At 42.9% G+C, this 22,048-nt stretch overlaps 1 protein-coding gene across 5 annotated transcripts in view; it reads left to right on the top strand.

Annotated features, from left to right (window-relative positions):
* The window catches only part of LOC141106386 (uncharacterized), a 48,381-nt gene that overhangs the window by 5,787 nt on the left and 20,546 nt on the right, over positions 1–22,048 (top strand). For all 5 annotated transcript variants that reach the window (XM_073597127.1, XM_073597126.1, XM_073597128.1 and 2 more), the window contains 2 exons: positions 9,977–10,165; positions 16,454–16,567. In XM_073597127.1, the coding sequence (XP_073453228.1) occupies positions 9,983–10,165; positions 16,454–16,567 (297 nt within the window). In that variant the 5' untranslated portion in view covers positions 9,977–9,982. The remainder of the gene's footprint in view (positions 1–9,976; positions 10,166–16,453; positions 16,568–22,048) is intronic.

Genomic DNA, 22,048 nt, shown 5'->3' with positions numbered 1-22,048 from the left:
CCAAATGCAGCTTTACTAGCACCCATCAATGCGGCCTCACAAGCACCATCAATGCAGCCTCCCCAGCGCCCATCAAATGCAGCCTCACCAGTGCCCATCAAATGCAGCCTCACCAGCGCCCACCAAATGCAGGCTCACCAGCGCCCATCAAATGCAGCCTAACCAACGCCCACCAAATGCAGCCTCACCTGCACCCATCAAATGCAGCCTCACCATCACCCACCAAATGCAGCCTCACCAGCATCCATCAAATGCAGCCTCACCAGCACCCATCTAATTCAGCCTCACTAGTGCCCACCAAATGCAGTCTCACCAGCACCCACCAAATGCAGCCTCTCCAGCGCCCATCAAATGCAGCCTCACCAGCACCTATCAATGAATGTTTGCTTGCTTTCATTCATTCAGGAGTCGGGACACAGACACAGTCCTCCTCCGCCGATACGCCTCTGACACTATGTGCGAACGGAGCGGCGGCTGCCTGCTGATGCTGAGACTTAGTTGCTTGCTGCAGAGAGAAGAGAGTAGGAACAGCAGCGGCCTAGGCAGCTGCCTAGTTTGCCTTATGGTAGCACCGGCCCTGGTTGAAGGTAAATCTAAAGGAAATTGTATAATGTATGGCCAGCTTTAAGGTGCACTGGGGATGTTTAACTAAAACTGGAGAGTGCAAAATCTGGTGCAGTTCTGCATAGGAACCAACTATCGTCCAGGTTTTTTTTTTTGTCTAAGCTTAATTGAACAAGCTGATTGACTACCATGCACAGCTGCACCAGATTCTGCTCTCTTCAGTTCTAGTAAATTAACGTGTATTTGTATTAAAGAAAAATTGGTCACGTACAATTTTAACAATGTTTCGGGTGTAATGGTAGTCCATTATTTTCATTAGGCTACCCTAACGCAATAAACATTAATGTGGGACACGCGTTACTATACAGCTATAATGTAAATTGCTCCTACGATAAATAATTTATACTTCCCTAAATACACACCTCCTAAAATAATCTGCTCCCTCTAAAAAAAAAAAAAAAAAAACATTAGATTTTTATATTCAAGAAGATTCAATAAGTGGACTGGAGACTCAGCTAAATGTCCCTGACTGTAAAATGGTCAATTTTGCAGCAAAATCAATTTTCCTAAAATCATTCTGCTTAAGCATGAGCTCAGGCGTATTCGCGACCCGCACGTTAAGAGCCCGCCAGGAAGTCGGCACTGCACAGCGCTAATCTCAGGCAGTGAGACATTTTCCCGATCCGCGCCCACAGAGATCAAAAAATGTCTCACTGCCTGTGATTAGCGCTGTGCAGTGCCAACTTCCTGGCGGGCTCTGAACGTGCGGGTCGCGAATACGCCTGAGCTCATCCTTAATTCTGCTTATCCCACTGTTCAGTAAGACTTCAGGTTTGCACATCCCTGTGTATTACTCTAAGATCTCATCTCACAAAAACCGTAAAGAAATTATGACAATGGAAAACCTCTGGGGGCAAACAATTCAGATGTACATGGTTCTACTGGTTCGAATACCAAACCTCCCCAGAATACGGACTCCATTAGATACCCACTAGTTGCCCATTTATGCCATTGAACGTAAAGTCCCCAACTGGATCTCCCTTCCAGATCAGGGTTCCTCGCTTCCTATCTTTTTCCTACTGCTCCTCCTTTCCACTACCACCTCCCTCCCATGTCCCCCTCTGTTCTCTTCCCCTCCTTGCTCCTGTTGTGTGAATACTTTACATTTGTTTTCATTATTTTTATGTATTTATTTTTTATTTTAATTCTTTATTTAAAGGTGACACAAAAGGGCAATGAGGTTCTTACGGTAATGAACTACCCTCTCTGATACTTCAATATTAGGCCTCACATGTACCCTAGAAATGACCACAGACACACAAATACGTTTTGAAATCTTTACTTTTGAGAAAATTAAATCTTAGGGAATATCTGTCTGCTGCAGTACAATACGTTTTAATTTACAGTCTCCTTGTATATACACTATATTACCAAAAGTATTAGGACACCTGCTTTTTTTTTTTTTAATTTAAAGATGTGACACAGATATAAACAAAAAGACAACTTCGTATTGCTACTAATGCATCAAGTACATCAATCATACATATAACTTGCTTTTGAGTGGAGGGAACTACTTGATCAAGTTCACTCCTTTAGCTGAAGTTCAATACAAGGTAAACAAAAACTTCTGTGCTCATCACTTTTGTCTTTTAATTGAAAAAGAGAAATGGAAAAAGGGAGGGAAAGAGAAAAAAGAGGAGTCAGGAGAAAGAGAAGAAGAGGCAAGGAGGAGGAGAGGAAAAAAAAGGGGGGGGGCAATTACCCTCAGGGAGCCAAGGCCGATAATACTCAACAGATGATGGGGATCCTAGATGGAGGATCCTAACGTGTATTGGTGGAATTCATCAGAGAAGTGAAACAGATTCCAATGAAACGATCTAGACTTATGTTCCTCTGATTTATCTCACAAAGCTGAGGTCAGATCTTCCATTTGCTCAATGTCCTTCACTCTCATGAACCATTGGGCCATCGTTGGTGCAGATTGTTGTTTCCGAAGGGGTGGAATGCAGGCTTGTGCTGCATTAAGGAGATGTTTGAGAAGGGAATTATGATAACGTTTCCTTGATAAGATGTGAGGTTAAGGAAGACTGCCCCTGGGTTATCATGTAGGGATTAATCTGTGTGTTTCTGTATGAGCTTAAGCACCAGCTGCCAAAAAGTTTGGAGCGCAGGGCAATCCCAAAAAATGTGTAAGAGGGTGGCTGAGTGTAGGCCGCAACGCCAACAGCGATCAGTTTGTAGAGGATATATCTTAGCCAGCACCGAAGGGGTTCTGTACAAGCGCGTCACTATTTTATATGCGGTCTCTTGATATTTGCTACAAAGAGAAGATTTCTGTGCGGAAAAAGAGTATGCGTTCTTTTTGGGGTTCTGTGAAGGTGACTTGTAAATCTCTCTCCCATTTTGCTAAGAATGGGGGGTCTCCAGTGGTGTGAAGGTCTAGCAGGGACTTGTAGGAGGTTGAAAAGGACCTCCGGGTCGGTCCCTCTCCCAAGCAGAGTTCCTCAAAAGAGTGGAGCTTTCTGACAAAGTGGGTTGGTTTGGGCAAATAGCCAAGAAAATGAGATAGTTGATTGACCCTCCAGCAGTCTAAAGAGAGTGGAGCCCGGCCTGAGAGCAAAGTCTCCGTAGTTAGCCAACCAGAAGAATGTAAGAACAAGGAGGCCCTCATGAGTCCTTGAGGAGCCTGTGGGAGGAAGGATGGGTCGGTGAGGCCAGGTATAAAGTCTGGGTGACCAACGAGTGGCGTCATTGGGGATGGAAAACTACTTAGTGAGGATAGACAGAAAAACCTTTTCATTTCCATGAGAGTTGGTCCAATCAGTGGGTGAGTAGTCAAGTGAGTGGCAGGAGTTTTCCCTGCCCAAGGTAGACCCACTAGTGGGGCCCAGGCAGCCTCCTGTTCCAGCGACACCCATAGTTTTGAATCCCCATGACGACACCAGTCCACGACCCTGGTCATATGTGCCGCAGTATGGTATAGGGCTGGATCTGGGAATCCGATACCGCCTTTAGTCTTTGCCCTAGTAGTAGCGTTCTGCAGAGACGTCAGATGAATCTGATAAATATTGAGTGCACAGCGTGAAAGAACGTCTGAGGTATCTTGGCGGGCAATGCCTGCATTAAGTACAGCAGTCTGGGCATTGCATCCATTTTAGGTATATTGCAACGGCCAAACCAGGAAAGGGCCAGGGAGTCCCACTTCTTGAGATCAGCCGTGAGCGTGGATAAGAGGGGTTGGTAGTTGAGTGTGATAATGTCGTTCAGGTTTGCAGGAATCTTTGTTCCCAGGTATTCAATTGAGCGAGCAGCCCATTTGAACGGGAAGAAGGGGCGTAGCTTAGAAATAGTAGAGTCTGACAAGGAGACGCTCAGGGCCTCCGATTTTTGTAAATTAACCTAAAAATTGGACAGTGTGCCATAATGCTTCAGCTCCTGTAGTAGGGAGGGTAAAGAGGTAAGGGGTTCAGTAATGTAGAATAAAAGGTCATCTGTATAGGCAACCTTGTGTTGATATTGGCCTGACTGGATGCTTCTAATGGACTGATTCCCTCTGACATGGCGCAAGAAAGGTTCTAGAGAGTGGATGAATAGCATAGGAGACAGGGGACAGCCCTGTCTGGTGCCATGCGAGATAGAGAAAGGGCTGGAGTCATAGCCATTTACCTGGACTGTCGCTGTGGGATTATTATAGATGGCCAATATCCATGACAGGATGGGGTCTGGCATACCCACAAATTTAAGTGTCTCCTGTAGGAAAGACCAGTCCGCCCTGTCAAAAGCCTTCTCGGCATCCGTGGATAGGAGCAGCAGGGGTACACGGGATCGTTTTGCTTTTTCAATGATATGCAGTGTCCGAATGGTGTTGTCTCTGGCTTCTCTAGACTGGATAAAGCCGACTTGATCTGTTCTAATTAGACATGGTAGCAGGGCATTCATCCTAGAGGCAAGGATTTTTGTGAATAGTTTCACATCACAGTTCAGGAGCAAAATGGGTCTGTAACTGGCACATAATAGTGGGTCCTTACCCGGTTTAGGGATCACCAATAAAGATGCGCGCAACATTTCTGCAGGAAGGTTGTGTCAGTTGGTCACCGCATTAAAAGCCGCAAGAAAGGAAGGTGCCAGAATGTCCTTATATGTTTTGTAATAAGGGAGGGTGAATCCGTCAGGTCTGGGGGCCTTACGGGACTGAGTTTTGGCTATGGCGGATGCAAATTCCTCCGTAGTGATAGGCTTAGACAAGTCTTCTTGTTCCTCTGCCGTCAGTGTAGGGCGGTCGGTTTCTTGAAGATAATTGCGAATATCTAAAGCATTTTAAGGCATCAACCGAAAGGTGGAATTTGGGTCTAAATTATACAATTTGGAGTAGAAAGCGTGGAAAGTATCCGCTAGTTCTGGAAACGACTGAACTCTGGAGCCTGATGTCGTGAGAAGAGCGGGCACGTACGTCTGAGAAAGTTTTGTGCGTAAAGCATTGGCCAAAAGATGACCGCACTTGTTGCCATATTCGTAGAATGAGCGACGGGCCTTCAGCAGTACATGTTTCGCCTCGTACATGGAGTGATCCCGTATAGCCTCCCGTAGGCGGACCAGTTCCGCTTCGGTAGCACCATCTGGCCTGTTCTTGTGTTGACATTCCAAAATGTGAAGTAGAGCCAGGAGGTCAGACAGGGTCTTAGGGTAACGCTGCTTGGCCGCATGGCTGTGTTTAATTAGTATGCCTTTAATAAAGCACTTATGTGCTGACCACACTGAGGCTGGGTTATCCACAGATTCTATGTTGATAGAAAAGTAAGTTAAGTCACCATGTAGAGGTCCAGGGGGACGCTTATGAAATAGCCAGTTCTAGTAGAATTGGGGAGTGGTCGGAAGAAAAAATGTAAGAAAAAGTAAAAGTGAAAAGTAAAAAAGAGATCTTGTCAAGAATGTAGATTCCGAAGAGAGAAACTACTGTCACCAGGGCAGAGTGTTCCTAATGCAGGGAGTAGTAAGGCACAGCTAAGTTCCAAGCCCCGGCCTTTGGGACCCCTGCAGCTAACGTAGTCAAATGTGTAAAGCACTAAAGTTACCTGGGCTAACTAAATGGTGAGGCCAGCCAGCCGAAATCGCAAAGTAACTACCACTGAAATAAACTGTAAACTCCCAGGGAAATAGCTGTAAATAGCACTAGCCCAGCGCTCCAGTCCTAAGACGGCCCGACAATAGGGCACCTATGTCTTGGTGCCGCAGGACGCCCAAGCCCATCCGGAGGCAGGGCCTCGGGATCCAAGTAATAATTGAAAAATTGTAAATACCTCGTGGCCTATATCACATCAAAGGAAAGGCATTAGCTAAGAGAGCCTATACATACACACCCATGCACACACATAAATATACCCGCAAGCACATATAGGTGGCCGCACATATACCCATGCGTATGCATAACCCTGCTAGGCACAGCGTAACTACTTCATTAAGTATTTGCAGCAAGTAGTATATTGACAGGCTGCGGGTACACGACCATGCAACCTCCCCATTGGTCTAGTACTCCGAACCCGGTCAAGGTCGTCAGCAAGGCACCACTAATGTGTGGCTACTCGGTAGGCGAGCTCGACCCCAAGAATAACTGTTGCTCTTTAGCATATTCCAGTGGTTAAAGCTCTATCGGGGCATTCGGAGCAAACCAATGAGGAGGCGTTAGATCAAAGTTGAGATTAGTAAACATAACACTGAATCTGTTATGGAACGTAGGGGACAAGCCAACAATTGTGCGAAACATACTTAGCATAGGAGAGACCTTCGTTCATCCATGAACCAGGATAAACTGAGTGATAAGCCGGAGGACATCTAGTTCGTATGCCCTACACATATTGTTCCTGGCAAATCCTCTGTAAACAACAATAAAGGTAAATTCTAAGTATAGCATGAATAACAAGAAAAAAGAAATGCTGAGTTGGATGTGTGCTATTAGTCCTCGTGTAAGAGTTCAGTCAGCTGCTTCTTCATTCTGAGGTTGTGAACGGGGGTTGCCCACCCGTCTAGCTTGGGAATGGCTCCCGCGACCACGGCGGCTATATTGAGCCCTTTGAGGTCTACCCGGGAGAGCCAGGTGCTGAGAATCCTTGGTGATGACAGTCAATAGCCAGTTAGGTACTGGAATTGGGTCCATGTTGGCAAAGGCGAACAGTTCCGGGAGCTCCGAGGGGTGGCGCAAGGGGAAGGATTCTGGGCCCCTGTGGACTATGAGGTGAAATGGGTGGCCCCACTTGTACGTAAGACCTTTCTCCCCAAGACCATCTAAAAGAGGTTTGAGCGATCGCCGCATTAGGAGCGTTTTTCTGAAAACATCCGGTAGGAGGTGGACAGCAGCGCCATCAAATTCCAGAACTCCCACCTGCCAGGCCCGCTGCTAAATATCTTCCTTAAGGGAAAAGGAGTGTAGGCAGCAGAGGACATCTCTGGGTCTGTCAGATGGGTCAGATCGCGGGCCCAGGGTTCTATGGACTCTGTCAATGATGATCTCAGAGTCCGGCGGGTGGTCCAGGTAGCAGTTAAAGATGTTAACCACCATTGGGCGCAATTCTGAATGTGGGATACTTTAGGGCACCCCTTTTAACCGGATGTTCTGCCTGCGGCTGCGATTCTCCAGGTCATCCTGAAGTAGGTGCAGTTGTATAATTTGGTCAGTAAACTCAGTGTGTGAAGTCTGCAGGGTTTGCACAGATTGGGAAGCCACAGCCTGATCCTGTGCCATTACCGTGACACGTGAGTCTAGCACAGCTACTTCCTGTCTGATAGTCTGTATCTCCCCCTTCATGGCAGTCTCCATTCTCTGGACAATGGATTCTAGATCACTTCTTGTGGGTAACTGCAGCAAAAATGCCCATAGTCTTTGTTCAGAAGGGGCACTGAGAGGGAGACCCAGTGGTTGAGTTGTGTTATAGGGTGTACTCACTGTGTGTTGATGAGAGTAGAGCAGCCTCTGTCCTTCCATGTCCTCTGAGCTGAAACACAGAGCGCTGGATTGGATGGGAGCCGTGGTAGAAGCAGAGAGGGCTGAGCAAAGCATCCTCCCTTTCTGGTGAAGCTGCCAGTGATCTGGGGAGACAGGGAGAGAGGCCACTTGGGGGAGAGAACGGTGGAATTGTGTGCTCGTCTATCAGTTGTGGAGGAGGGTCATGCACGCAGGAGGTCTCCGCTGTGTCTGGAGCCGAATTGCGGGCCAGGGCCATCTTGACGGCTGCTGGGGTGGAAGCCGCTGGCTGGAGTGGACGTAGGTAACAATCCATGCTGGTCTCAGGAGCAGGAGGATGGCAGTTGTGGTCCCCTGCGATCGGAGGAGGCAGGTCGGTGTTTTAATGCTCAGTATGTTGCTATGGTATTGCTGCAGGAGAGCCGCTGCCCGGGAGCCGTGAAAGGATGCGTCTTCAAGCTGCCATGCATAGGACTAAGCCCCCACACCTGCTTTTTTAACACACATGAACTTTAATGGCATCCAAGTCTTGGTCCAATATTGAGCTGGCCCAGCCTTTGCAACTATAACAGCTTCAACTCTTCTGGGAAGGCTGTCCACAAAGACTCGCTCATCCATGTCTTTATGGACCTTGCTTTTTACACTGGTGTGCAGTCATGTTGGAACAGGAAGAGGCCATCCCCAAAATGTTCCCACAAAGTTTGGAGCATGAAATTGTCCAAAATGTCTGGAAGAATGGTCAAACATTCCCATAGACACACTCCTAAACCTTGTGCAAAGCCTTCCCAGAAGAGTTGTAGCTGTTATAGCTGTAAAGGGTGGGCCAACTAAATCTTGAATCCTACGGACTAAGACTGGGATGCCATTAAAGTTCATGTGCGTGTAAAGGGAGGTGCCCAAATTCTTTTGGTAATATAGTGTATATTTCTATGAGGGTGTAGCACTTTATACCGAAGGAGCCAGTGATGCATGGGTCCCCCTGAATCCGGATGACAATAACTCTTCCGGCAATGCCATACCCTCTAACACACCAAGGCTAAAGGAAAATGTATTATTTTGGGAAATACAACATACAGAATAACAAGAGCAATAAGCAATGACAGATAGCAATTTTGTACAACACCTCAAACAATGAGAGGACCTCCGAAAGTGTCTTTAGATCCCGGGCCCAGGTACAAAGAGGTAGTACAGGAAGAGGCAATACCACTGCTAAATGTATCACTTCCCACTGCAGCCGGAGTCCCAGCTCAGCTGAACAACCGCTTAGTTGCGCCGCTAATCCAAACCTGAACAAACAGAATTTGTTCTGAGCAAAGGTTCAGACTGAACTGGAAGCTCAATCCCTAATTCTGACTTTGGTCTAATTGCCCTTAGCCATTGGGTTGTTGCAAGCCTCCTCCAATTAGGTGTTGATCTGGGGGTACACCACCCTGAGAATTTGTATTCACATCATACCCCAAGTTGCTTTCCATTTGCTCCTTAGGGACTTTTCATTTAAGTAATACCCTGGTTTATCTTCTGATTGGATCAGATGGAAAGCCTCTGAGAAGCAAAGTTCAATCAAAGGGGTGAACACTTCTTGGTTAACATCTCTTTTATGATCCACCTTGGGGTACACAGCTTGCAGTAGAATTGTACTCAATTCCATACAAAAGGAAAGAAAGTTTGAGATTGAAGAGTAACAAATTACATATTAATATTCAATTTAAAACTTCTGCTAAGGAAGAAGTGGAAAGACCCGTGATGTCACATTAATGATATAGAAGTATGTCTTTTCTTCAACTTTCTTCAGCTGTACACTTGTTCTGCTGCACACAGCCAGGTGGAAGATTCTTCAGCCAAAAGAGCACCTGTTCTGCATTTATTACTATCTTTGTCACTATTATAAAGACTTCCTCTCACTTTTTGCCAAAACAGAAAGTGAAGGAAAATCACTCCAATGGAGACACAGATAAAGCAGAGTGAAGAAGATATGATAATATTTTATTGTTGTCTCTACCTTCCTGTTCTGCTGGCAACCACTCCCACCATTTCTTGTAGATATATGTCACAGGTAAAATAAGTAACTCTTCTCCACTAATTAAAAAAAATCAATAAAACCTATTATCCCAGAGTTCTGGGGCATTTTATAAGATCTCTGACTTGTGGTTCCAAAACACCAATATACTGATATATCTCAGGTTTCTAAAATATTTGGGCTCTGTATACATTTTTGTGATGGTGATTGTAGGACTAGTACAAAAGGATTCTGAAGGAAGTCATGATTACATTACTTTAGACAGCTTCTGTTGTCAACAATAATACATTCGTTTTTGGGTTTTTTTAGTGGTTATAAGAAATAAAGAATGAAAATGCAAATTAATAAGTGTAAATCATCTTATGACTGTTTTAATAACTTTTTTTTACAAATGTTCAACATAATTTAGCCATGTGTTGTGCTAACTGTTCTTACCTTAGCACAAGATGGTGGCAGTCAGCATGGTGAAGACTGAAGGTGGGAAGGTCTCCTGTGAAACTCCTGAAGGAACTATGATAAACATCACCATTAACCTGGATACCACCAAGACTGTCCAAGCAGTGAAGAAAGATGGACAAGACAACACACCAACGAATGAGACCCATTCCAGGGAACCTCTGGTAGCTGGGGTGAGAGCTTTTTATTAGATATGTTTTCCTTAAAGCAGAACTATAAGCAAGAGCAATTTTGCCATATATAATGCAGTCTATCACTTGAATGAACACAGCATTGTTTGTTTGCCAGAGATCCCCCTGTAACGTGGTTTTATTACCTGTTGATCCTGCCAGTAGAACTGACAATTTTTGCACTTTAACAAGGTGACCATGATGTTTGTTCTGCCATGAAGCTGTGCAGCAGTAATGTCACCCTGCCACACTGCAGGGATTATTTCCTTTGGCTTTTCTTTGAAGCTGCTGTAAAAAAGTCCTGGATGAGGACCCGTCCCAACCTCCCTCTTCTTTTCATTGCTTCCACCACATGTAACACAACCTGTGAATGGGTGGGGGAATCGTGTGACTTATCAGACTTTATACCATTCTCAGACCGTGGTCAGGCAGGACCAAATTTTGCAATGCCATTGCATTGATTAACTTGACAATAAATTTAGGACGCCTTTCATTACCTCATCATTTTGACAGTTCACATGCACTGGCATTTTTTTAAATTATTTTTTCTCCATGAGTTTGTCATTTTGCACTTTTGTCTGTGTTTCTTTTTACATGGATGGAGGGTGTGGGTCCTCGGGCCTACTTTGAAATCTAGGGGGAGATCTTGTGGCCATCAAGTTCCTTCCACCCCTGACCCGGGGGGTCTCTCTTCGGAAGAGCCCTTCACCCAGTACTCAGTGGTCGGCTTTGGCTGACCATGAGGAGATGGGTCCACTAGGCCTTGTCCTATTTGTTTGGGGGTGGACTAGAGACACGCCCTAAGTACACTTTTTTGTGTGTGTTTTTTCACATGCATTTATTTTTACTTCGTGGTGTTTTGTTTTTGTGCACCACGGTTGGTTCAAAAAATTATTTTGACATTGTCGTTTAAGGACATACAATGTTTCTATATGGAGCACTAATTTAATTTATTCCACAATCATGTTTTTTTAAATTATAATTATTAAAGCTTACAAATAAACAAACATTTTTAAAATGCATTTTACACTTAACAGTTTTAAAGCAAGGTTTAAAATGTTTGTTCATTTTTTATGCATCTGTTTCTGGGCTTAGACAGATTTAATAAGCACATATGTGGGATATCTTTATATCAGTATTTACCAGACAGTCTGTTCTAGCTATTTTCTTAACATCCTGCAGCAGTAACTCAGGCCTGCATCGTGTGCTTATGTAAAGTGGAACTGTCATTTATCATGCACTGGATGTATGGCTGAAAAATTGCATGAATTATATAGAATTCACCAACCATACTGTCTATAAGGTTATGCATGTGTTGTGTTGTCCTGCTGCTGTAGATTTGTAGATGGAAGATTGCCAAGACCCTGAAACTGAGCTAATGCACAGTGGCCAAGACCATACCACGGTTTAACATGAGAGGTTCCACTCAGAACAGGCCTTGTGATGGTCGACCAAAGAAGTTGAGTGCACATGCTCAGCGTCATATCCAGAGGTTGTCTTTGGGAAATAGACGTATGAGTGCTGCCAGCATTACTGCAGAGGTTGAAGGGGTGGGGTGGGGGGGGGGTCAGCCTGTCAGTGCTCAGAACAAGAAAGCCCGCAAACAGTTTGCTGAAGACAAGCAGACAAAGGACATAGATAGACCTTATTTGGTTCAGATGGTGTCAATCCTGTGTGGCGGCAACCAGGTAAGGAGTACAAAGATAAGTGTTTGTTGCCTACAGTCAAGCATGGTGGTGGGAGTGTCATGGTCTGGGGCTGCATGAGTGCTGCCGGCACTGGGGAGCTGCTGTTCATTGAGGGAACCATGAATGCCAACATGTATTATGACATACTAAAGCAGAGCATGATGCCCTCCCTTCGGAGACTGGGCCGCAGGGCAGTATTCCAACATGATAACGATGCCAAACACACTTCCAAGATGACCACTGCCTTGCTAAAGAAGCTGAGGGTAAAGGTGATGGACTGGCCAAAGCATGTCTCCAGACCCAAACCCTATTGTTATCTGTTGGACATCCTCAAACGGAAGGTGGAGGAGCGCAAGGTCTCTAACATCCACCAGCTCCGTGATGTCGTCATGGAGGAGTGGAAGAGGACTCCAGTGGCAACCTGTGAAGCTCTGGTGAAATCCATGCCCAAAGGGTTAAGGCAGTGCTGGAAAATAATGGTGGCCACACAAAATATTAACACTTTGGGCCCAATTTGGACATTTTCACTTAGGGGTGTACTCACTTTTGTTGCCAGCGGTTTGTCCTGAGGAAGAAATTTAATGTGTAATGTTTTGACTATACAAGCTTGGAGGAGTCCATGGACACCATTGCTTGACATACGTATAAATCTAGAATGGACTGATCTATAACAATCATTTTTGACGGTATCCATGCCTCCTTGTTTTGATACTTGGTTATCTGTTGAACTTGTCCAGTTGAGGGTGCTTTGTTGTTTTCTATTTAGTGCCAACTTTTCTATTTTGTGTTTTTTTGTATTTTTGTAAGAAAGATATTCATATATTTTATTAACTCAAGATTTTCATTGTTTTTCAAATGAGGGGTATAAGAACAAAGTGAGCAATAAGTACATAAGGGTTGCTACAGTTCACCATGAATGAGAGTATAACAAAAGTAAACTATGTATGTTCAAAGACAGATAGGGAATGTGGGGGGGGGGTTATGGTAAGTGGATGGAAATGGGATGTCACCTTAGAGTAGTCACAGATTGGAGTGGAGGACTTTTACTAGCAAACAGTCTATGCAGAAGGGGCCTGGGATTAGTCAGTCACATACGGAGTAGCCTTGTCCGGTGTATATTAGTTGTTTTGAGATGAGAAGATTCTGTAATTCCTTTGGTATATGTGGTGTTATGATAGTTTGCCGGGGTCAAGTGGAGTTGGCGAGATATGGAAAGATTAATTATTTGTGTGGTTTTGATTCAGGAGACATAATACTGGGAGTTGGTGTGGGGTGAGTAAGGGAGACCTGTGGATAAGGGGGGGGGGAGGTAGGATCTAGTTGCGGTCGTGAAGAGAGATAACCGCCTTGTAGTAATTTGCTATATTTGGTGCACCAAAACCTGCCAGGGATGCTGACATACAGAAAAGAGATTCTTTGATTCTAGGGCGCTTTCTTTTCCATATAAACAAGTTTATTTCTTTAGGACTGTACCTATCCCGCTACTGCCCCAACACCTGAGGAAATTACAGTCATAAAGTATGTAGGGTAGAAGAAACATTTTTGCTAGGGCAATCCTACAAGCCCAGGAGACTTTCACTTGTTTCGTGTCTTGAGATATATTATTTCGCTTTTCCAGTACTCTGTTGTAATTAGTAGTGATTATGTTGCTGGAAGGTACAGTCAGCTGAATACCTAAATATGTGAGAGAGTTGTTTGGTGCCCAGGAGAAAGGGGTTAATCTAGAAATTTTATTTTTGAAGACAGTATGGAGGTGAATATCTAACATGCTAGACTTGGAGTAATTGGTTTTATATAAAGAGATGGATCCAAATGTCTTTAGGGTTTTTTGTACTACAGGGAGGGAAACTAAAGGATTGGAGAGGGAGAGGAGGATGTCATCCGCATATAGACCTATTTTAAGCTCCTCCGAACCAACCTTGATACCCAAGACACTGGAATTAGATCTTATGGACATCGCCAGAGGTCCCATGATTATAGCAAATATAATAGGGGAGAGTGGGCACCCCTGACGGGTGCTATTGGTGATGTCAAAGGGGTTAAAAAACAGTCCAGAAGTCCAAACTTGGGCACTGGGGAGAGAGTATAGGCCTAGGATTGCTGAAAGTATGGGGCCACTAAAGCCTTATTTCAAAAGAACCTCCTTCAGGTAATTCCAGTGCACTCTGTCAAGGCCTTCTCCGCATCAAGAGACAAGAGCAGATAAGGCCCTTGGTTGCTCTCTGCCCACTGAATCAGGTCTATAAAGCGACACGTCCTGTCAGAGGCCTGTGGTCCTTCAGCAAACACTACTTGGTCTTTGTGGACCAGTAATGGGACATATTGGGGAATCCTTGAAGTTAGTAGCTTTGCGAAAATTTTTATGTTTACCTTAAGTAGTGAAATGGGATGGTAGTTAGCTGGTTTGTCTGTAGATTTGCCAGGTTTGGGGATTGTCACTATAAGGGCTTTTAGCGATTCTTTGGGAATTTTACCAGAGTCTGCAAAGGAGGAAAATGCTTTTTGAAGGTGGGGTGATAGTAATTTTTTAAAGGACTTATAATATTCATTATTGAACCCGTCTGGGCTGGGGGCTGTGTGTAGAGGGAGATTAGAGATTACCTTAAGAATGTCTTCGGTTGTGAAGGGTCTGGAGAGATTGTTTAGTTGTTCGGGTTGGAGAGAGGGTAAATTAATGGAGTTAAGAAGGTGCGATTAGTTTCAGGGGTAGGATGTGTCCACAGGGGAGTCTTTCAAGTTATAAAATTTGGCGTAAAATTCTCTCAATCTATTGCCGATTTTAATTGCAAAATGCATTGACTATACAAACTTGGAGGAGTCCATGGACACCATTTCTTGACATATGCATAAATCTAGAATGGATTGATCCACAACAACACTTTTTGACAGTATCCATGCCTCCTTGTTCTGATACTTGGGTATCTGTTGACCTTGTCCAGTTGAGGGTGCTGTGTTTTCTAATTAGTGTCAACTTTCTATTTGAAGGACTCATAGGTTGAAGGACTCAATGTTTTATTTACAACTTTATTATTCATTCTTTATGTGGCCATTAGAAATATTTTTTTGATACCAGCTTTAACATGGTCTTTACTGTATGTCCCGAATACTTTAATTATCTGGTCATTATTTCCTTCAATATTCTAATTCAAGATCTGGATGATTGCCTTGTTATCACATACCATTATTTCTTTATATCAGGTATTGATTCCTGATTTATCTAAATTACCTACATATATGAGATATCTATCTGCAGGTAATGTCATGTTGGTACCTCCAAGTTTATAATGTATATCTGGTTTATATCTATTTAAAGTTGAAGTCTAGATATTATATTTATTGCCTAGTTACATTGGTCCAGCCTGGACCAACGTAAGTATTGATATCTCTTACCTGAGGGACCGCTGTTGAAGTATGAAATCACTGTAGTAGTCATTGCTACTTTAGTGATTGATCTTTCAGGTCCTGTGCCAACCAGCTTCCTTTCTGCATAGTGTCTTCAAGGGGTTGCTTGCTTGGCCCCATTGGCTTTCAAAACATGCCTTGTATTTTTTTAATGAATGCAGAGTATTCTTGGATTGATGAGGTGGAGAGGTGGGGAGGCGACATTATGATCCATATATTACTTTACACTTTTGCAGGATAGATATGAATTGCTAATTTTTTATTTTTTTTTTAGTGTCTAACAACTCCACCATGGCTTGGAGACTCAGTTTAGAAAAAAGATGTACAGTACCTACAGTATATAATAATCTACATTACCATTTATAGGCATTTTAAAATAATAGGCATTTTTAAAATAAAGTATTACTTTCTACTTTATATTTCTATTTACTACATACTAAACTGGGCAAATCGCCGCTTGTATTTAGAAATCAGTGGCAACTTTTTTATTCTGACTATGTCCACAGAAGGCTGGGATGATATGTGTTCTTCTCATATGTTAATACGTAATTCAATTTTGTATGGTGCATCAGACTTATTTATCCTTTATTCAACTGCAAAAAATGGGATGCGTGATATTGTACATCTTCTCCAGAATTGTCCAATCATTACTGACTTTTGGAGACAAAAACTTACCTTTCTTGCTAATTCACTACAACAACCTCTTCTTTGCTCATCTGAAATCTGTCTATTAGGTATACTTGATAGAGAACGTTGGCTATATTATACAAAACTATTTATTAGAGAAGCATTGCTTTCAAATTGATGAATCCTACCACCCTAGTGTGTAAAATGTTAATCACCCAGATTATATCATATGAGAAGGTTATGTATGGGAGAAGAAACATCCCTAATAATAGTAATAAAATATGGGACTTGCGGTGTGAATATGGCCCTACACTAAATATGAGATGAATTGATCTGGTCCAAAAACCATGACAACTATGAACCATAATATGTTTTCCTACATATTTTATACAACAAAAATACTTGACTGTCAAGGTTTACATCTTTTCTTTTATATTATCATGCTGAATGCTTATTATACAACCTTATATTCTGAAAAAAGCATGCATTGGACTGCAACTTGTAATTTTTTACAAATATTTGAGATCAATATGACTTACTATAAAATTAACTATATATTCATTCTTTGCTATAGGTTTGTTTTATCTGTTTGGGTTGTTTCAATGTCATGATGGGCGTTGTGATTGCCTTTGTCCACCCAAACCTGGACATCTATGATTCTGGGGCACATCTTTGCGTAGGATTTACAGTAAGTATCATGTGCAGAAGAAAAAGGAATTAAATGCAAGTACAACAATAAGATAATAATATATAGTGTGCAAAAATGTACACATGTTGTCTTTAAGTAGACATGGTAATCCCCCCTGAAACCCTTGAACTAACCCTTCTTGTGATAGTAACCATCCCTGTAAAACGAATAACAACCAGCACGTTTGATTATCTGAAGGCGGTACGGGTAAGTTACTTATTAATTCATGCTTATTTGCTTATGGCTAACAGCTAATATAATTCAGTTGCTAATGCTCATACCACATCATTCTTGGGAAGGTTTTGTTTGATTCTCTGTTCGTGTAAATATCAAAATGTCTGTCTATGTCCAGCAAGAATGATCACTTTCCTATTAAGCCGTGATCACATGGGTTGTTTGTTGTTAGAAATCTTACTTTTCAAGTTGAACGGCTGTTCTATGTCTTTGTAACCCATATGTCTCTCAGCCTTTGTATGGTGTCTACAAAAAACTCCAACAAACATTTTGAACGAGAAAATGATTAATACTCCTCCATGGAACCTTAATACCAACACTCCCAGTTATATTAACCCTCTCAATAACCTTCTGCGTTACTCTCAAAACTAACTATCCCCTTAAATCTAATAACCTTCTCTGTAAAACAGACAATAATTCTGCTCATAACAATAATCCTCTCATTAGCCCTTCCTTTAACTATCAAACTTCTCTTCTCTATGCCCTAACACTAACTCTCCCTTTATCCCTAACATTATCCCTCCCTGTAATCCCAACACTAATCCCCCCATAAAACTATCACAAATCCTCTCTATAACGCTAACTCTGCCTGTGTCCTTATTCCACCATTCTCTATAAACCTAAGAAATCCTAACCTCTGCTGTAACTCTAACACTAACCTTCCCTCTTTAACCTTAACATTATCCCTCCCTGTAACCCTAACACTAATCCCTCCATAATTACAAATCCTCTTTACAATTCTAAACCTAATAAAACCTAACCTCTGCTGTAACCCTAACATTAACCTTCCCTGTAACCAGGGCCAAACTGGCCATAGGTCACCAGACTCTCTCTCTCAGTATCGGCAATGTGCGGTTCCTCTCTCCCTCTGTATTGTCTCTCAGCGAGACACTTCTGAGGAGCTGCATCCATGCCTGTCACTGCCTGGTCTCTTGCTCCTGTCAAACAGGCTCTTTGTGAATGGAGCTGCAGTCACACATAGATCCCATGGGTGGGGGGGATTATAGTGGGCACAGCATGGGGGGGGGGATATTATCGTGGGCACAGCATAACTGGGGGGGAGGAATTATAGTGATCACATAGTTACCGGGGGGGATATAGTGGACACAGCTTAACCTGGGGAGAGGAATTATAGTGGGCACAGCTTAACCTGGGGGGGGGGGGGAATTATAGTGGGCACAGTTTAACCTGAGGGGGAATTACAGTATAGTGAGCACAGAGTTACCTGAGGGGGGGGGGGCTATAGTGGGCACAGTTTAACCTGGGGGGGAGTTATAGTGGGCACAGCACAACCTGTGGAGAGGAGAGGAATTATAGTGGGCACAGAGTGTACAAAAAATCATATATGGCAGTGTTTCATTTTTAAAATGATTGTGCTGAGTTTTATGCATGTCTGTTAGACTCTTACTTGTGGTGCACCTATCTAAGCATAATTTTTTCTTTTTGTTTACAAACTTTTTTTATTGAGGTTACATTGTGGTACAATAAGATATTTTAATTACAGTAAAATTAACATATAAAAGGTTATTCAGTTATATAATTATTGAAAAATAGACAAGTAGAAAATAGATTGCTACATCTCTAACCTAGTCACAAAATACCAACCTAATCGTTCTCTTCGCTCCTCCCAAGACCTCCTGCACTCAAACTCCCTTGTCACCTCATCCCATGCTCGCCTTCAGGACTTCTCCAGAGCCTCCCCCATCCTCTGGAATGCTCTACCCCAATCCGTTCGATTTTCTCCTACTTTATCCACTTTCAGACGATCCCTGAAAACTCATCTCTTCAGAGAAGCCTATCTGGCCCCCACCTAACAACTGTACATTTATCTTCTCAATCAGCACATCACCCATAGTTATTACCTCTTGTATCTCTTGACCTTCCCTCTTAGATGGTAAGCTCTAAGGAGCAGGGCCCTCTGATTCCTACTGTATCAAATTGTATTGTATTTGTATTGTCTACCCTCAAGTTGTAAAGCGCTACGTAAACTGTTGGCGCTATATAAATACTGTATAATAATAATAATAATAATAGATTGATACAATCTATCAAAGGTTTTGTACAAATAAATGCCTGTTTTAATAGTGTCAAGAATATATATATATGATGGAAAAATAAATACAAAAATATAGAAATATAAATTTGAACTAACATCTCTATTCAATTGTTTGCATTTCTGAATAATACATCTCCATGTGAGAACCAAAGTCCAATTTTTTTATTATAAAATTGTATAGCGTTGTATAAGTGAAATATTTTTTTCCATCTGGTTAATGGAACTAATTCTTGTTTTTAATTGATTTCTATCTAAGCATATTTTATGGGTGCACAAAGTTTTTTTTTTTTAATTTAAGCACATCCCTTTAAGCCCCTCCCACTGGTAACGCAATTTGACCTCGCCTACTATTCGCCAATCTTTTGCAATTGCCAAAGGTGTCGTAAGCCTTTTATAATACTAGCAACAACCCTGGCATAAGGTAAACCATGTCCACTCACTGCTGCAATGCACTAAGCAAACCATGTCTTATTGTTTTATCAAGCAATGGGGCCCCACTTATGATCTTGCACACAAATCAACTGATTTCATAGTTCACCCCCGTGTACAGATATTAACCCTTTTCTGACTGACATTGACCCCTTCCTAACTGCCCTCATCATTAACCCCTTACTGCCCAGATATTATCATTAGCAAAATGGGCTGCTCAGTCTAAAATGTCCGGACCTATTTTTTTGTCTCAGTCCGGGCCTGTCTGTGACCCTAATACTTACCTTTCCTATTACCCTAATACTAACCCTCTTTAAAGCACTAACATGCACACTAATCCTGCTGGAAACATTTACACAAATCATCTCTTTAACCCTAACATTCACAATAGCGCTACCTGTAATCCTTACATTAACCCCCCATTTAGCCCTAACACTAGCCTTTCTGGTAACACTTGCAATAACCCTGCCCATAAACCTAACAATAAACCTTCCTTCAACCCTAACACTAATCATACCCACAACCCTAATAATAATTCTCCTGCAACACTGGGGGTTTTAGTTATGGTTGCAGGGAGGTTGTATGTTACAGCGAAGAGTAAAGTTACTCTATAAGCTTAACACTAATCACCACAAATGTGTAGGCAGGTTGCCTATAATAGGTAGTTAGGCAGCCGGCTGGCCCAAGCTGGGGAAAGGGTTAATTGTTTGGCACTTCTTTCCCAGGCTTTTTGGATCCAGCCTCCCAGCTCTGTTACATATATATGGTAAATAAAAAAGGAAAGCTGGGTAAGAGGTCAAGGGCTCTGTTCACTGAAATGCTGTGACAGACACCCTGGCGCTATGGAGGGAGACTTCTGTGCCCTGAAATCTGCCCAAAGATACTGGTTTCTGGAGAAACGCCAGATTATGGACTTTGCCAGTAATAGACTGTAACTAGCAGCCCAGGCATACCTCAGCAGGTGATGGAGGGTAAGGAAGATGCTGTTGAACTTGTTTATGTTGAACTGTACTACATTCCATTCAGTAGAAGTTATATCAACTGTTTCTAAGCCCGGTCTGAAGTTACTTTAAAGGGGTGCATGATAGTTTCTGGCATATGAAAGAACAGGGCCTGTAAAGCACATATGGGTTATGAAACAAGTTCACTGCAAAGGGTTAAGTTAGCATCAGGAGTGGAGGAAGTAAGCAGTTGGGACTGGTGTAAAGTGTTTTAGCAGCCTGTCATGAAGAGTGGCCACGAGTCCTTTGGTAGTGAGGGAATCAGTGCTCTGACTCCCTCCCCAGTGGCCCATTCCCTAAAAGTACCAGAAGTGAATCCGCGTTACAGAAACCAATGGCCTGGCTGCTTGTTACAGGAGAGCAGAAGGAGTTACCAACGTGCATGCATGAGGTCAGCGCTAGGTGCACATTGGGACCTCATTATGTCACTGGGAGTGAGGTGACAGAGGACACAGGCTTAGCGGTGTCCTCCCACATGCAACAACTCACAGTCAAGGTGTGTGGTGACAGAGGACACCATACTTTACAGAGGGACTCTGTACTTTTACCACTACACACAGTGCACAGCTCATCTCTAAGCCATCATAATTTTGCTTGTGCATGAATGTGGCCTCGCCTAGTCCTGGACATTGACCAGCACGTACAAAAGCCAAAGGTACCCCACGTGCTTGGGCAAAGGTAGGCTCCGCCCACTACTTGGCATATTCGGCAAGGATATGCCACCATACGCCAACAAAATTACCCTGACTCTAACCTCCCCATAACCCTAGCACTAACCTACCCTGTAATGAATCTTCTTTAATGTAAGCTTGACCTTCGTTTGCAGTCTTAAAGGTCAACTTTCCTGTGATGAAAAGATAGCCTTAAGGTTCCAGTACCATATTAGGGTTTAAGATTACATTTAAGGACTTAAGATAAGGTTAAAATGTATATGTTGAACCTGTTTTCTTTTTTTTTTAACTTTTAAGTCCTGCATAAGAGTAGATGCCAAAAATGCCTGTTCCATCATGTTTTGGCCTTAATAGCCTATGGGACAGCAGGCCACACCTTGCCCCTAACCTTAGTTCCCCAGGTACCACCATAAAACTTATTGATAAGAAAAAACACTCAAACATCATATATGGCAAAAAATGGCCGCGGTAATTTTATTGGTTACAAAAATTCATATAAATAAACATAATAATTCCAATTTTCAAAATGAAATTAAATATTTAACAGCAAAACCTTTGCCCAGTTTTCAGAACACGGGCTACTCAACCTTATTTACAAAGAAATACGTCCCCCCCGGAATCCGGGGTGACCCAACCACATAAAATACACCGCGACAGGGAGGGAGGGAGGGAGTTTCTTCTCTTCCAGGTCCAGCTGCTGCAAGAGGAAGTACAGACCCTCAGCAGCCCCTTTTATCACTTCTCCCAGGAATACCAGAACCTTCCCTGGGATTTGATTGGGCCACCTGCAACTCAGGTATGCATTTAAAGGCACAGCACACTAAAAATACCTTCTAACCTAAACTATCACCAGGGCTGGGTGACCGCCATCCCAAAAAAGGGGGCTCTAATGGTGCGCCCCCTTTTAAGTATGGGACAGCAGGCCACACCTTGCCCCTAACCTTAGTTCCCCAGGTACCACCATAAAACTTATTGATAAGAAAAAACACTCAAACATCATATATGGCAAAAAATGGCCGCGGTAATTTTATTGGTTACAAAAATTCATATAAATAAACATAATAATTCCAATTTTCAAAATGAAATTAAA

This window comes from Aquarana catesbeiana, linkage group LG08 (genome assembly GCF_042186555.1).
Source record: "Aquarana catesbeiana isolate 2022-GZ linkage group LG08, ASM4218655v1, whole genome shotgun sequence".
Taxonomy (NCBI): domain Eukaryota; kingdom Metazoa; phylum Chordata; class Amphibia; order Anura; family Ranidae; genus Aquarana; species Aquarana catesbeiana.
Note: the sequence above shows the minus strand (reverse complement) of the source record. Positions and strands in the feature narration are given on the sequence as shown.